Source organism: Canis lupus, unplaced genomic scaffold (genome assembly GCF_011100685.1).
Source record: "Canis lupus familiaris isolate Mischka breed German Shepherd unplaced genomic scaffold, alternate assembly UU_Cfam_GSD_1.0 chrUn_S1579H1768, whole genome shotgun sequence".
Taxonomy (NCBI): Eukaryota; Metazoa; Chordata; class Mammalia; order Carnivora; family Canidae; genus Canis; species Canis lupus.
The window spans coordinates 59,370-76,475 of NW_023330419.1; the positions used below are offsets into that span (position 1 = coordinate 59,370).

At 36.1% G+C, this 17,106-nt stretch overlaps 1 protein-coding gene across 4 annotated transcripts in view; it reads left to right on the forward strand.

Annotated features, from left to right (window-relative positions):
- The window catches only part of LOC119868790 (armadillo repeat-containing protein 4-like), a 91,272-nt gene that overhangs the window by 32,520 nt on the left and 41,646 nt on the right, over positions 1-17,106 (forward strand). For 3 of the 4 annotated variants that reach the window (XM_038589031.1, XM_038589030.1, XM_038589029.1), the window contains exons 3-7: positions 1,927-2,084; positions 4,921-5,113; positions 5,738-5,844; positions 6,021-6,157; positions 8,481-8,597. In XM_038589031.1, the coding sequence (XP_038444959.1) occupies positions 1,927-2,084; positions 4,921-5,113; positions 5,738-5,844; positions 6,021-6,157; positions 8,481-8,597 (712 nt within the window). The remainder of the gene's footprint in view (positions 1-1,926; positions 2,085-4,920; positions 5,114-5,737; positions 5,845-6,020; positions 6,158-8,480; positions 8,598-17,106) is intronic. The other variant, XM_038589032.1, reaches the window with a different exon arrangement.

Below are 17,106 nucleotides of genomic sequence, written 5' to 3' on the forward strand. Positions count from 1 at the left end.
GGTCAGTGGATTTCATTTGCAGCACATTTATCTTGACCTCACAAGATGGGCATAGTATTTTTTCTTTCCAAAATCTCTTTCTTCCAGTATTAGAAACTGCAAACCCCGAAACAAACCTGCTCTTCCACATCCTCCCTGGAGCTGGCATTTAGTTCCTACTGCTTTGCTGAGTTACAGGCTTCAACTGGTGGGAGCAATGAAATATGTGTCCTGTGCCCTTGACTTCTCCCATATCTTACCAGGAGTTTCACCTTCTCAAGTTCAGTGGCTTGATATTGTTGGCATTCAGTCAGCTTATAACTTAGTCTTGTCATCATCCACTTAGCACATGTGACCAACCTGGCACAGACCTTTAAGAAATCTCAAACCTGAAGACATTATTCCAAAAGCTTTATTTTAGAGAAAACACACATTTTGTATACAACACACATCACTGGTCAGCCTAGAAATCTTCTATTCGTTTATTCCTCTTCTATTTATTGAGTACCTTCTGTGTACAATTACTATGTAAGTTACTTCCTATGTGAGTTACTATGAAAGTTACTGCTGGAAGAACAGTGGGAAAGCCTGGTAAAAGTCCCTGTATTAGCCTCCTATTGCTGCTGTAACAAAATAGTGACTTAAAATAATGACTTAGTGACTTAAAATAATGCAGATTTAATTTCTTAGGGTTCTGGAGGTGAAAAGACTAAAATAAGTGTGTAGGGTTAAAATCAAGGCGTTGGCAGGGCTGTGTTCCTTCTGGGGGCTGAAGGAAGATCCATTCTTGTCTTCTCCAGCTTCTGGAGGCCACCTACATTCCATAGCTTCTGGCTCTGTGTTACTCTGAACCCTGTTTCCATGTCACGTTGGCTTTTCTGACTTGACCCTCCTGCACATTTCAGAATAGTCTTCCCATCTCAAGATCCTTAACTTAATCCATCTGCATGGTCTCTCTTGCCATGTAAGATAAGGCATTTGTGGGCCTCGGGTGTTAGGATGTGGACATCCGTGGCAAGCCACTAGTCTGCCTCCATGATCTCTATCTTCTTCCTTTTCTAGTGAAATCGTGCTGGTAGTACATCTGAATCTGAGTCTGTCAGGTTTACTTTTTCTGATGAACTGGCAATACACCACATCTGTTTATCTGCCTTACAATTTAAAATATGTTAGATCAGGTCTTAAGAGGAGAGCAGTTTTTCCAGGGATATCCATATCTAATAAAAACCTAGGTAGCTTAGTTAATGTTGTACGTGGTAGAAATCTATAGAAATATCACTGCCGTAAAAACATCTTAATATTTCTTAAATGCTGACCTAAAAAAAATAATTAAAATGGGCAGAAAGACAAATCTAGGAGACCCAGAAATTTCTGATCAGGAAAAGTCCATTTAGAAAAACTGCTTATTATCCTAAAGTAAACCAAATTAGGGGGTTTGGAGTGGGAAAACATCCACAGAGGGAACCTAGTTTGTCTCTCTCTCTTTCTCTTTTTTATAGCTTTTTGTTCATAAACACAGAGTAGCCAAGAAGATTTCTAACCACTAATTACTGTGGTGTAAACTTTATAAATAAAATAACTTTAGAAATCCCCAAAACATGAATGGTCCTGTAGAACCAGTGATTTTTTTAAAGTTGTCCAACACATTGTTAGAAAAACAAAACCAAAAACTGTGATTGAGTTCATGTAAGTATTCAAGACATGGCTTAAAATGTTCTTCCTGGGTATATCATGTTGCTAACTATGGTTGCTAATAAGCCTGGGAACTTAGGGATCTGAGTGTGGACAAATGAGGAAAAGACATGAGCTTTTAACAAGAAGTACTTATATTTTGTGTTTTATAATGAGCCAGAGGGATGATTTGTCAAAATGTCTTATGTTTAACTTCACTAGCATCCAGGTAACCTTAAGATTTTATTTATTTATTTATTTATTTTTATTTCCTAGTGAAACAACAGTCAAGTCAGAAGAAGTTGATAAAGATGGGCAGCCTTTGCTGTTTCTCTCTGTGCCACACATTAAGATCAGGAGCTTGGGGCAGCTGTCACGTTTGCTGCTTATTGCCAAAGACAGAAAGCTGAAGGAAGCACAGGCTTGTATCAAAGGTGATATTTATGCTCCAGTCTATGACTTGAACTTTTAGAAACATAATCATGGGGGAGGGGGAGTTGCAGTCTCTTGAAAAAAGTTCCGTGACCTAAAAGGCAAAAAGTCCTATGTTCGACTTTGTAAAAATGTCATTCATTTTTCTTGGCTGAATGTCATGCTCATATCAAGTTTCTACTTTAAACTGAAAGGCCTAATACTTTACCACTAGCAAGCTTCTAGATTTCTAATTTTAGCATGTGGTTTAAAGAGAGGCTTCCTCACTTCTGGAAAGACCAGAGGCCTGTATCCTCTAAGGTCTACACAGGAGAGAAGACAGATTAGTGGGGCCTGCACCAAACTCCACCCTCTACCCTCAGGCCTGCTGTGACGGATGATGCTCGGTTTCCTCTAAAATGTATGCAGCAAAGATAGCCCAGAGTAATCTCTCTTTCCATTGGTCTCAGTAATGTTCCTTTGTAGGTTGCATAGCTTTGTGGAGGTAGTTACATTCACTCAATGGGAAACGTTTTCCTCTTCATTAAGGATGTAGATTTTCATTATTGTCTAAGCATCTAACATGCGTAAAAGAATGTGACCAATTGCCTGGAGCAATTGTTTTCTGAATTTTTCTTATGAGTAGAAATACCTAACAGTACATAATGGTGTCATATACATGTTTTGCCTGTTTGGAATCATGTGACTAGAAGGACTCAAGCATGAGGTGCCTGGTCTTGCCTCTAATCATTCTTTGCTGTGTCTACTGCTATGACGTGGGAAGATGAACCTTTAAAAAAAATATTCTTTAGGATGTAAATCTTATGAGATGTCTGGGTGTCTCAGCGGTTAAGCGTCTGCCTTCAGCCCAGGGTGTGATCTTGGAGACCCGGGATCAGAGTCCCACATCGGGCTCCTTGCCTGCAGCCTCCTTCTCCCTCTGCCTCTGCCTGTGTCTCTGCCTCTCTCCCTATGACTCTAATGAATGAGTAAATAAATAAAATATTTTTTTAAAAAAAGATGTGAACCTTAGGACAGCAGCCTTTTCTTATCTCTTGCCTACTCTTCATTATTAGGCTATCTATCTATCTATACCTCATAGCTACCCTGCTGAGGAGGAATGAAATCTTAAGAGTAAAGTTGAATTCAAGGAGGTTGGTAATAGCATTAATTTCAACTTAGTGCATGAACTTAATACATAGACTGGCTGCTATATATCTAGTTTGGCTAAATGTGTATCCTTTGCTGCATTTTGTCCTTTCTGTAAGAGCTCTAGGTACAACTCTTAGTTTTGGGTCCAGATTCCATGGTGCAGGGCAATTTGGGGGGCAGGTTTGTGTCTTTCCCCAGAATTCATATAATACCTTTTTCCATGAGTCTTAATGAGATGACTGCTGTAAGGATGATTGAGATGCTCAAAAAGTAGATGATTCCTAGATCTCTTTTCCCTGCCCCTCCCCTTGTGTGTTTTTTTCTAAGAAGCCCTAAGCCTTTTCTGCTATTTCCTGGTGCCAGAGTCCATCTCCCACTGCAGAGTTAATGCCATCACTGTGCTTCTCTCATTTCAATCAGGTGGAGCTTTCTGAACTAGTCCCATGGGCCTCCTTGTTCAAATACATATATATTTCATCTTATTTAAATTCCTCCTTTCCAAATATGGCTTTGCCCTCTTCTTCCTCACTTGCAACTACATGGTTCTTTGGCTTTCACCAAATTCTGTTTTAACCATCTCTAGAGTCTACTTTCACACCTATGTCAGCCTTGATCATGAATTAGTATTGGAGTTTTTCACTGTAACTTTGGTATGTGTGTGAGTACTGGCCAGATTTGTTTTTCCAACTTGAACATAAAAAGGCATTGAAAATATAAGCATTGGGATCCCTGGGTGGCGCAACGGTTTAGCGCCTGCCTTTGGCCCAGGGCGCGATCCTGGAGACCCGGGATCGAATCCCACGTCGGGCTCCCGGTGCGTGGAGCCTGCTTCTCCCTCTGCCTATGTCTCTGCCTCTCTCTCTCTCACTGTGTGTCTATCATTCATAAATAAATAAATAAATAAATAAATAAATAAATAAATAAATAAATATTAAAAAAAAAGAATATTTCTTAAAAAAAAAAAAAGAAAATATAAGCATTTTGAGGGATCCCTGGGCGGCGCAGCGGTTTGGCGCCTGCCTTTGGCCCAGGGCGCGATCCTGGAGACCCGGGATCGAATCCCACATCGGGCTCCCAGTGCATGGAGCCTGCTTCTCCCTCTGCCTCTCTCTCTCTCTCTCTCTCTCTTTCACTGCGTGCCTATCATGAATAAATAAAAAAAAAATTAAAAAAAAAAGAAAGAAAATATAAGCACTTTGAACAGGTGGAAAAGACTGGTGGTAGATCTTTAGACTGAGAAAACCATGCTGTTTTGGAAAGAAAGCATTTGTGAACACTAAGCCTCAGTGGTTACATACACACACACACACGTACACACACACAGTTCTAGTGATGATTCTTCTAAGGAGACCAGTATTTCTCTATCTTCAAATCAATTCTGGATACACTAATTGAATGACCATGCTGGACAATGCCCTACAGTCAATTAAAAAAAAAGAAAAAAAAAGAATGTCTTGTTCTTTGTTTTATTAGAGATATGATATAGATAGATGATACTGCAGTACAAGGTAGAGAATCTCAAGGAGTACAAGAAAGTTCCTAAATGCAGTAGAATCTGAGAAGTTGAGATTAATTCAAATTGGGTCCATGAGAGAAAGCTTAATGAAGGAAGCACATTTGGGTGGGCTTCAGAGGACTTGTTAGTCATTATTTTTCTTACAACAGAAGACAAGAGAATCATTTTTATTTATTTACTTGTTTGATCAGCTAACAGAGATCCTGTAACAAAAATCCTGGGTTTGGATTATAACACGGTGAAAGAAGACACATCCACAGTAAATATTCTTGATAAAATTACCAAAGATGAAGATCCTGAGAGTGAGATAAAGATGAAGGTTGGCATGCTGCTTAAGCAACTGGATCTGTACCTACTGAATCATTCTCTAAAACGTATTTCATTGTGAGTCTTTTTAGAAAAAAGAAACCTCTAAAAGTTAGTTACAAAAAATGCTTTCAGAATTTTTTTAAACATACACAAATTATAGGAGTTGTTATTGATTTAACAGTAGATTTTAGGGTATTGCATGGATATTTCTAATTCTAAAATGTAAAGATTTACTGTTAGCTTTGCTAGAGCTTTCTATGGGGTTTCACCTGATTCTGAGGACATGAAGTGGCCTTATTTTCACTCTCCTCAGACAATTAAATAGATGGTTAAATAGTAATGCAAATATCATGTAGACTTTGTAAGGTTTAAAACTTGTTCATTTTTGTAGTTTTTTTTCTAGTATTATGCTATTACCACTAAGAAATGAAATGAATTTTTAAACGAGTTTATTTAATGTTGCATTAAATATGAATCACTGGTTTCTTGATGTCTTGACAGTGTTGTAAGGCTATAACACAGCTAAAACTAACTGCAACATTTTTGTTGTTGTATAATTTGACTACAATTTTAATTATAAAAAGTGATATTCCTCCTCCCACCAGCCCCCCCCCCCCTTGCTAAAATGGTATATTTTCATCTGTTTTCTGGAGATTCTCTTTTAGAGTGTTAAAATGCATTTCTTATCATTCATTTCAGACAAATCTGTTTAAACCCAACAACTGTTAAGAACCATATAGAACTGCTGAAACATTTCTCAGGAAAAGGAGAACAAACTGTCTTGGAATCTATTGACTATACTTCAGGTTTCTATTATTCTCAGATTTGCTTTGTTATGTAAAATAATTATTATTTCCAAATGCTTCAATAGCTACATTAGGATTGAGTATTTGAAAAAAACTGTAATCATATTTATTTCTTTTTAAAGATAACATATTTTATTTTTCAGAGCTCCTTTTAATTGATCGATAATTGGTTTCAGATTATGAATTTTCAAATGGATGTCGAGCCCCACCTTGGAGACAAATTCATGGGGAAATTTGTTACGTGCTGGTAAAACCCCATGATGTTGAAACTCTGTGTGTTACTTGTAGTACAGAAGGAGTATTTTTAAATGGCGTAAGTAATTTTTTAAGAACCATGTTGTCTTTGGTGCTTGGCTCCATCTCTGTAAATGCAGGCATGTCTCCAGGACTGAATGCTGATGGCCACAGAAAATGCAATTCTGTTCTGTTGGGTTGAAGCAGATCCCTTTGCTATGTGTTTGCTGAGCAAATCCAAAACCATTTCAGAATGAGCCTCGGTGTTCCCCATTGCAGGTCATTAAATCAGTCTTCTAAGAAATGACCGTCAAAGGAACCCACACCACTTTATAAAATGAAAACCTCTGTAACGATCAGTTCACTGATTGATTAATTAATTAATTAATTAATTAATTATACAAGTATTTGGGCAAATAAGAGGTGGCTGAGGTAACACAGAAGCAGTAACTATAGCTTTTGCCCTAAGTGTTGAGAGGACAAAGGGAAGGAATTAAAATGTGGGAGCTTGGAGGAAGCACCCCCAAGAAGCTGGGACCCATGTGTCTGGGGAGGGAGCACCACCAGGCTGTGCTGGTTCCTTAGGGTCTCAGAAGATGTCCTTGCAGAGCTGGGACTTAGACCTCTGAGGAGGGGACCCTGCTTACATTGGTTATGGTCCCTTGGGAGTTCAGAGGGGGGACTCCCACAGAGCTGGGATCCATATCTCTGAGGAATGGTCGCTTCCAGGCTATGCTGGAGCACAGGGGGTCTCATGAAACTGGCACCCAGATGTCAGAGGAGTACAATGCCCAGGAGCTGGTACCTCAGGAGCTCAGAGGAGAGGATCTTTGCAGAACCAGCAGAGCTGAGACCCAGACCTTGGAAGAGGGAGACCTGGTTGGTTTGTAATGGGATTCTAAGGAGTTGTAATGAGCCAGGTTCTGGGAACATAGGGAAAAACCCCTGGGAACTGGAACCAACTGTTGCTACTGGAAGCAGCTGCCACTGCCAGGGTTCACTGCTGGGGACAGGGGACGAGGAGCTGGGAGCAGTCCCTTTCTCCCTCCTCCAGCTTTACAGTCTTCCTTTTACTTGCTGCTAACTGAAGCTGACTAGGGAGAAACACAGCATTCCAGATTCCCACCCCTGAGCACTAAGCAGGGTGGTGGCCTTCTGAATCTTCCACATGAACACATTTTATTTTTTGTCTCATACCTGTTCACTGAACTTACTAGGTGGTCAGCTTTCCCCTTGGCAACCCTGCCCTTGGTGTCTTCAATGTAATGTGGGGCCTCACAGGCAATATCTGCAGGGAGAACCTAAATCCTTAGTGGGGATTCCTCATCACAGGGGACTGTTGGGAGAATTGCTACCTCTTGGTTTGGATTGGCTTCAAAATGTGAGTGCCACTTTCTTGATGACCAGCAAGCATCTCATCTGACTTGCCTTATGGTGCATTTCTTCTCAGCATGATCTTCTCAGATTATATCTGCACAGAGGGGGGAGATGAGCTAAATATGATTTAGCCTTTGGTTTGTTTTGATACTCTAAGAAAGTGAAATTTCCAATCAGAAAATAAGAGACTTTGACCTTCTAGAGTGGGGCAAGGACACTTTGTTCCTATCAAGAGCTACTAATCTACATATACCTTTATTTGATATGGAAATATCTAAGTGTTCCTCTCAATTTCAAGAATGAAAGATAAGGAACATGATTCAATAATTACGACAAAATGCATGGCACGCCTGAGTTATATGGGTGTATATGATGTTTTGTGTATGTGTGTGGTTACGTATATATAAAAAGCACACTATGGGTTTTTATATATACATTTGGTTAAGGCAGAGCCAAATCTTTTCTATTAGGATAGGTGAGGAAAGGAAAGAGACAAAAAGAAAGAGGTATGGAGAAAAAGGTTGGAGTGTCAGGTGCTTACATGGAGGTTGTAACTCTAGAAAATAATCCCATAGCAACCTCTTTACACACAGAACAAGAACAGAGTGTGACAAATGGAAACAAGCTTTTCTATGGTGGCATTCTAATCTTGGGACCTTTTATGACTTCATCAGATTCTCTTGAAGTCATAATGTTTTTTTTTTGTGTGTGTTTTGTTTTTTTGCATTAGAGGAGTGCAGAGGGAAGGAAGCTCTCCATTCTTTGCTAACTAGCAAAATGCCCTACATGCATATAGGAGGTACTCAGTAAAAGCATAATGTATGGATGATGGATGGGTGGATGAGTGGATGGACGGACAAATGGATAACTTTAAGAAGGAAGAATTCTGCCCATATTTTTGATGTATAAAAACTGCCACATGGATCCTCGAGAGAAGAAAACAATATGTGGCCTTGGGTTGTGATGTATTGATCAGGTTCAAATGCTACTACATTAATAATTGCACCAAACTTTTTCTTCCAAAGGGCAAAACAGAAGATGAGGGGGAAATTAATTATGAGAGAAAAAGTGAAATTTATAAAGACCTTGTCACATTTTTAAAAGAAAAATCGGCAAAATTTTCAGAAAATATGTCTAAACAGGTAAGTTTACAGAATCTTGAAATATCATAGCATAGTGTTACTTGACATGTTACCTTCTGTTGAGAATAATTCTATTTTTGGACCCTGTTTATAATTTTTAGAGAGTTTTTCACAATATATTACGTAAGAAATATTATAAGTGGAGTACTTCAAGGAAGTTTCTGAACCTCTTTAGGTAATAGGTGTAAAATATGTCAGATTGCTTTCTAAAAAAGCACTTTTCATCTTTCCTTTTGAATTTATAATGCTAAGAACAAAGCAGTCATCCCTGTTAATGAAGCCTAGATGTTTTGATTATTTTTATCTTTTCTGGGCATCCCATGATTACTAACTAGTTGGATTGTCTCAGTAAGTGTGTCAACTGCATATGCATAAGAACTGTACTTCCTCTGTGTCTTGCATGGTTTTTGAAATAGTTTTTGAGGTGGACAAAGGAATCAGTTAATACAGTTATTAAATCTTGATTGAAGCTGATGTGGGTAAGAAGCAATATGCAAGAAATACTAAAGTGATACACTTAAGCCCCAGGCTGATTCTCAAGATGATGTCAATTCCACAAATCCTACATCAGACAGTTTATCAGATCTGTTATTTTCCTTCTGACACTGCCACTTCCAGAGCACTCTATTTTCTTACTATTCTGCTGCTGCTCTTGTCCTGAAACGTCTCTCTGTCATCATCCTGTGAGTTTTTTTCCCCTGGTGTTTGATCACCTATTTCCTGGACTCTAGTTTTCCTTTGTTGTTGTTATAAAATACCTGTACAAAACATAAAATTTGTCATTTTAACTACTTCGAGTGTATCACTGAGTGGCATTAATTATGTGCAGCCATTACTACTGTCCATTTCCAAATCTTTTTCATCATCTCAAACTAAAACTGTTCCCATTAAGCAGTAACCTCCTCATGCCTACTTCCCCAGCTCCTAGGAACCTCTAATCTACTTTTTGGTTTCTCGATTTCTAATCAAATATAAATTTGCCTTTCCTAGGTATTTCAGAGAAGTGGAATCGTAAATTTGTACTTTGGTGCTTGGCTTATTACATTTAGCATAATATGTTCAAGGTCCATCCATGTTGTAGCATGTGTCGGAACTTCATTCCTTTTTGTGGCTGAATAATATTCCATTCGTGTATATAACCACATTTTGTTTATCAGTAAATCTATTGTTGGACACTTGGGTTGTTTCCACTTTTTGATTATTGTGAAAAATGCTATAAATATTGGCTTACAAGTAACTGAGTCCCTGTTTTAATTTTGGAGGTTACCTAGGAGTGGAATTTCTGTGTCATATGCTAATTCTGTATTTAACTTTTAGAGGAAGTACCAAACTGTACCTAGATTGAACCATTTTATGCTCCTGTAGAAGGATTCCAGCTTCTCCACATTACCACCAATACTTGTTATTTTCTGTGTGTGATTGTGTGTTTTTTTATTATAGATATCCTAGTAAGTATGAAGTATGGTATTCCATTATAGTTTGGATTTCCATTTCCCTAATAGTAATGTTTAGCATATTTCCATATTATTGGGAATTTGTATATTTATTTTAAGAAATGTCTATTCAAGTCCTTTTCCCATTAAAAAATGGGTAGTCTTTTGTTGTTGAGTTGTAGGAATTCTTTATATATTGTGACTATTAATCCCTTATCAGATAGAATATTTGCAGATATTTTCTCCCATTCTGTGTGTTGTCTTCACTCATCTTGATAGTGTTCTTTAATGCACAAACATTTTTAATTTTGATAAAGTCCAACAAATACATTTTTTCTTGCCTATATTTTTGGTATCATAAGAAACCATTGCCAAAGCCAAGGTAATGAAGATTTGCCCTGTTTTCATCTAATAATGTCATGGTGTTATCTCTGTAAGTCTTTGATTCATTTTGAGTTAAGTTTTGTATAGGGTGTAAGTAAAGTAATGTGCAATTTAATTCTTTTTGCATGTGGATATCCGGTTTTCCGGGCACCATTTGTTGAAGAGATTGTTCTTTCCCCATTGAAAGTTCTTGGTATCCTTGTTGAAAATCAATTTGCCATAGATGTAGAGGTTTATTTTTGGACTCTTTATTCTATTATTTTTTGTCTGCCCTTATACAAGTCCCATACTATTTTGATTACTCTATCTTTGTGTTAGTTTTGAAATTGAGAAGTATGACTCCTCAAACTTTGTTCTTGTTTTTTAAAGACTGCTTTAGCTATTTAGGTTCCCTTGACTTTTAGGTTTGGTTTTACCATTTTTGCAAAAAAACAGCATTAGGCTTTTGATTGGGATTACATTGAATTTATAGATTGCTTTGTATAACATTGTTGTCTTAACAATATTATTTCTTCCAATCCATGAACATGGGGTGTCTTTCCATTTGTTTTTGTTTCCTTTAACTTTTTTTATCAGCAGTGTTTTATAGTTTTCAGTGTCTTCTTTTGCCTCCTTGGTTAAATTTATTTCTAAGCATTATATTCTTTTGGATGCTATTGAATGGAATTGTTTCCTTAATTTCCTTTTTGATTGTTCACTGCTAATGAGGAGAAATGGAACTGTTTTTTTTTTTTTTTTAGTGTTGAAATCAGATCTGGCTTTTGAATGTGAAATTCAAAATCACATCCTGCAACTTTACTGAATTCATTTATTAACTCAGTTTTTTTTTAATCTTTAGGTCTTTCTACATAAAAGATCATGTCATCTGCAAATAGTTTTACTTCTTTTCAATTTGCGTGTTTTTAAATTTCTTTTTCTTTTCTTTTTTTAAGATTTTATTTATTTAACAGAGAGAGAGAAAGAGCGAGCGAGCAGAAGCAGGGGGAGTAGCAGGCAGAGGGAGAGGGAGAGGCAGGCTTCCTAGCCTGCCCGGTGCCGCTTAGATTTCTTTTTCTTGTCTAATTACTATGGCTAGACCTTTTAGGATTTTGCACTGAATAGAAGCAGTGAACACTATCTCCATATTTATTCCTGATATTGGGGGAAAGCTTTCAGGCTTTCACCACTGAATGTGATATTTGCTGTAGGCTTTTCATATATGGTCTTTATTATGTTGAAGTTCCCTTCCATTTAGTTTTCCTTTTGTTGGTATATCCCATCATTTTGGTGGAGCTTCCTGAGTAAAAGAGGCATATAACAGGGAAAAAATTGAGGGTTAGCATATGAAAATATCTTTATTTTTCTCTCTGTTATTGTTTCTATAATGATAGTTCAAAAACAATTTTTACTTAGAATTTTAGAGGCATTTTTTTCCTACGTGGCCTGTTTTGACTTTTCCCATCTAACAAAGCCTTTAGGATCTCTTATTCCAGATGTTCTGTAATTTTAATGATGATATGGTTGGTGCTGGTTTTGTTTGTTTTTCATTAATGATGACATATGTCCTTCAAAACTAGAAAAATACTTTTTTTGGTATCACATCTTTAATCATTCCTTCTTCTCTGTTCTCTTACTAGTTGGGTGTTGGGCTTCTGAGATTGATCCTCTGATTTTCTTTTCTGTCACCCACCTGCAAATATTCTTTTATTTTCAAAACATTGTACATATCTTTAAAATTTAAGGTCTCATATTTTTAACATTTTATTTCCAGGTGTATATCTCCACAGATCATATGCTTTCATTTCTCTTGGGGTAAAATCTAGGAATAAACAGCAAGATCATATGGTTGCATGCTTAACTTTTTAAGCAATGGGTAAACTGCTTTCCAAAGCGGTGGTAATATTTTACATACACACTGGCAATGTATGAGACTTCCAGTTCTTCTGTATATTCGTCAATAACTGGTATGGTCAGTCCTCTAATTTTAGACATTCTAATAGGTGTGTGTACTAATATCTCACTGGGTTTTATTTTTTTTTTTTTTTTTTTATTTTTTTTATTTTTTTTTTTTTAAATTTTTTATTTATTTATGATAGTCACAGAGAGAAAGAGAGAGAGGCAGAGACACAGGCAGAGGGAGAAGCAGGCTCCATGCACCGGGAGCCCGACGTGGGATTCGATCCCGGGTCTCCAGGATCGCGCCCTGGGCCAAAGGCAGGCGCCAAACCGCTGCGCCACCCAGGGATCCCATCACTGGGTTTTAATTTGCATTTCTTGAATGCATTTTTTCATATGTTTATTTGCCATTTATATATCATATATGTCTATTAGATCTTTCACCCAGTTTTTTTTTATTGGGTTGTTTGATTTCTTTACTGAGTTGTAAGAGCTCTTTTATATATATTTTTGGCTTACGTAATCTATTAGATATATGGCTTGTAAATATGATCTTCTGGTTGTGTCTTGTCATTTCATTCTCCAATCAGTATATCTTCCAAAGAGCAAATGTCCTCAATTTTAATGAAGTCCAACTTGTTAATTTTTTCTTTATAGTGTTGTATCTCATAAAGCTTTGCCAAACCCAGTATCAGAAAGATTTTCTCCAGTGTTTTTTTCCTAAAAGTTTTCAAATGTTAGGTTTTACATTAAGGCCTTTAAATTTAATTTTTGTACATAATATGAGGTGTGGATCAAAGTTCTTTTTTTTTCTTTTGCATATAAATATCTAGTTTTTCCAGCACCATTTGTTGAAAAAGCCATCCTTTCTCCATTGAATTACTTTTATACCTTTGTCTAAAATCAGTTGTCCGTTTGTATGGGTGTGATCTGTTTGTCTATTTTTATACCAGTAGCACACTCTTTGGATTATTGTAGCTTTATAATAAGTCTGGAAGTCAGGTAGTATATGTCCTTCAATGTTTTCTTTTTCAAACTTGTTTGTCTATTTTACATCTTTTGCATATCCATTAGAATGTTAAGGTCAGCTTGTCAATTTCTTCATAAAAAGCCTGAAAGATGGGATGCCTGGGTGGCTCAGCAGTTGAACGCCTGCATTTGTCCCAGGGCATGATCCTGGAGTCCCGGGATCGAGTCCTACATCAGGCTCTCTGCATGGAGCCTGCTTTTACCTCTCCCAATGTCTCTGCCTCTCTCTCTGTGTCTCTCATGAATAAATAATAAATAAAATCTTTTTAAAAATGCCTGAAAGAATTATGGTTGAGATTATGATGAATCTATAGATCAATTTAGAAAGAGCTAATGTCTTAACAATACTGAGGTTTCCAATCCATGAACAGAGTATGTCTCGCCATTTATTTAGGCCTTCAGTTTCTCAGCAATATTTTGTAATTTTCAATGCACAGGTCTTGCATATATCTCGTGAAACCTACTTATAAATATTTCATATTTTAAGAGTGTTAAAAAAGAAAACCACAGGCCCAAAGTGGCATTACTTAGGCCAAGTCAACACTCAAGAATTATATTATTATATATTATATTATATTATTATTATTTATACCTAAATGCAATTTCAACCACCCAGGAATGTAACTTATAACAAGTCAATTGGAATTTCCTGGTCAATACTAGGATATTTACTGATTTACCCCTTCTGCTTCTCTTAAGAGGGCAACCTTGTCTAAACAATACATTCCTTGCTAATAAATTCCTTTTTTCAAATGGTCTCTCTGCCTTTAAAATTATTTCTTTTGTTTAGCTCAGTGGAACATTTGTCTGCTAGCTACATGGGATGCTGCTGGCTTCATGAATCAATTAATAAAGCTAGTTAGATCTTCAAAGTTGAATCTAACTTCAAAGTTGAATTTTTATTTTTTAAAAAAAAATGTTAATGGTAGTTTTAAAATTTTAATTTGTGATTATCTGTTGCTACTATATAAAAATTCACTTGATTTTTATATATCATTTTTATATTCTGAAACATTTACTAGTTTTAGTGTCTGGTTCATAGATCCCAGAGGGTTTCCTATGTATGTGATTATATTGACTGTATATAATGATCATTTTGCCTCTTCCTTTTCAGTCTCAGTGCCTTTTTTTGTCTTTTCTTAATGCATTATCTGGAACCTCCAGCACAGAATTATATAGAAGTAGTCTCTTGCTCCTGGTGGTAAAGGAAAAACTTTCAGTTTCTCATTATTAAGTATGTGTTAGCTGTATATGACATTTATAAGATTGAAGAAGTTCCCCTTTATTTCAGATTGTTGAAAACTTTTATTAGGTATAGATATTGGATAAAAACAGAAAGGGAGACTAACCATAAGAGATTCAACTATAGAGAACAAACTGAGGGTTACCGGAGGGGAGGTGGGTGTGGGGGATGGGAGAATGGGATGTTGGGCATTAAGGGAGGGCATTTGATGTAGTGAACACTGGGTATTATATGCAACTCATGAATCACTAAATTCTACCCCAAAATCAATAATACACTGTATGTTTACTAATTTAAATTTAAATAAAACCAAAACAAAAAGGAATGGATGTTGGATTTTACCAAATGATTACCTATTAAGAAAATTACATGTTTTTTTTTCTTTCTTAGTTTGTTAATGTAATAAATTACATTGATGAGCTTTAAAAAAATAACCATACATTTCTGGAACAAACCTCATTTGTTCAGGATGTAGTATCATTTTTATATATTATTGGATCTAACTTGCTAAGATTTTAAGTGTCACATCTATATTTATAAGGTTTTGATGTGTAGTTTTCTTTAATATCTTTGGTTTTGGTTATCAGAGTGATACTGGCCTTATAAAATGAGTTGGGAAGTTTTTTTTTTCCTCTCCAATTTCTGAAAGAGTTTGTGTAGAATTGATATTGTTTCTTTCTTACATGTTTGGTAGTGAAGCCATCTGGGCCTGGAGTGTCCTTTGTAGGTAAGTTGTTAAACAACAGATTTCAGTGTCTTTACTAGTTTGGGCCAGGCTGGTTATCTGTTTCTTCTTGAGGAAGTTATGGTAATCTTTATTTTTTTTTACTTATTTAAAAAATGATTCTGTTGGAGTAAAGTATACATATACTTTATATATGTATACATATATATATATGTAAAGTATACATAACCTTTTGCCATTTTATTTTTTAATTTAAATAATCTCTATCCCAATCTCTATCCCCAGACTTTCAACCCCAAGATCAAGAGCTGCGTGCTCTACTGACTGAGCCAGCCAGGCACCCTGGTAGATTATCTTTAAAGGAAATTGTCCATTTCATCTATGTCACATGTATTGGTGTAAACTTGTTTATGGTTATTCTTTTATTCATCTTTTAATGTCTGTAGACTATGTAGCTATTGTTACCTCTCTCACTTCTAATATTGGTCATTGGTGTTTTATTTTTTCTTGACTCATCTGGGTAGAGGTCTCTTGATTTTCTGTTTCCTCAGAGACTTAGCTTTTAGTTTCATTGATTTTTCTCTGTGTGTTTTTTTCTACTTCACTTTGGTATTTATTATTTCTTCTCTTCTTTTTACCTTGTGTAAAAAATCATGTGGTTTTTGGTGCTAAGTTCTTTCATATTCTTGCTGATTTTCTATCAGTTGTTGAGAGAGAAGTTTTGAAGTATTCAACTATAATTATGGATTTGTCTAATTTTTCTCTTAGTTCTGTTTTTGTATTTGAAGCTCTGTATATGCATTTAATATTGCTATATCTTCTTGATTGATCATTTTATCATCATGTAATGTCCCTCTCTGTCCTTCATGATTTTCCTTTTTCTGAAGTCTACTTAATTGGATACATTTATAGCCACTCCTGCTTTCTTTTAACCATTGTTTGCATGTTATATCTTTCTTTCCTATTATTTTCTTTTTTAATATAATTTTTTAAAGATTTTATTTATTTATTTTAGACAGAGAAAGTGAGTGAGAGAGTACAAGCGGGGGGAGGGGCAGAGGGAGAAGCAGACTCCCAGCTGAGCAGGGAGCCCAATGTGGGGCTCTATCCCAGGACCCTGTGAGCATGACCTGAGCTGAAGGCAGATGCTTAACCGACTGAGCCACCCAGCACCCATCTCCCCTATTACTTTCATGCTACATATATTGTTATATTTGAAGTGAGTTTCTTGTAAACAGCAGATAGTTGAGTCATTTTAAAAATAAATTTGTGTAACTCAATTGATGTATCTACTGATGTGTTTAGATAATATCCATTTAATTATTGATACGTTAGAGCTTACGCTTGCCACTTTACTTTTATTTTGTGTTCCTCCTAGTTTTCATTTTTGTTTTCTTTTTCCTGTGGTTTCTGCAGATTACTTGAACATTTTTTAGAATTCTATTTTGATTTATCCATAGTGTTTTGAATGTACCTCTTTGTAAAGATTTTGCATGTTTGTGGTTACTATGAGTATTGTACCATATATACCTATGTAATCAATTATAATCTACTATTTGACATTATACCAGTTTGAGCAAAGTACAGAAACCATGTCGCCTTCAAACAATAATTGTGTATGACTTAATCCCTTGCAACTCCCTGATATGTCACACAAAAAAACTGTCAGCATAGTCTTTCTTTACAAATATACTATGTGAGAATTTATGTCATTTCTCTTTCAACATAAACTTCTTGCAAAAGCTATAATACTATTACACTGATGGGACTGAAAAAATAAATACAATTTTAGTAACCAAAAAAAAAAAAAAGAAACTATCTTCTTTTAAGTCCCTTTACCTCTCTCATTTGTAATTGTCT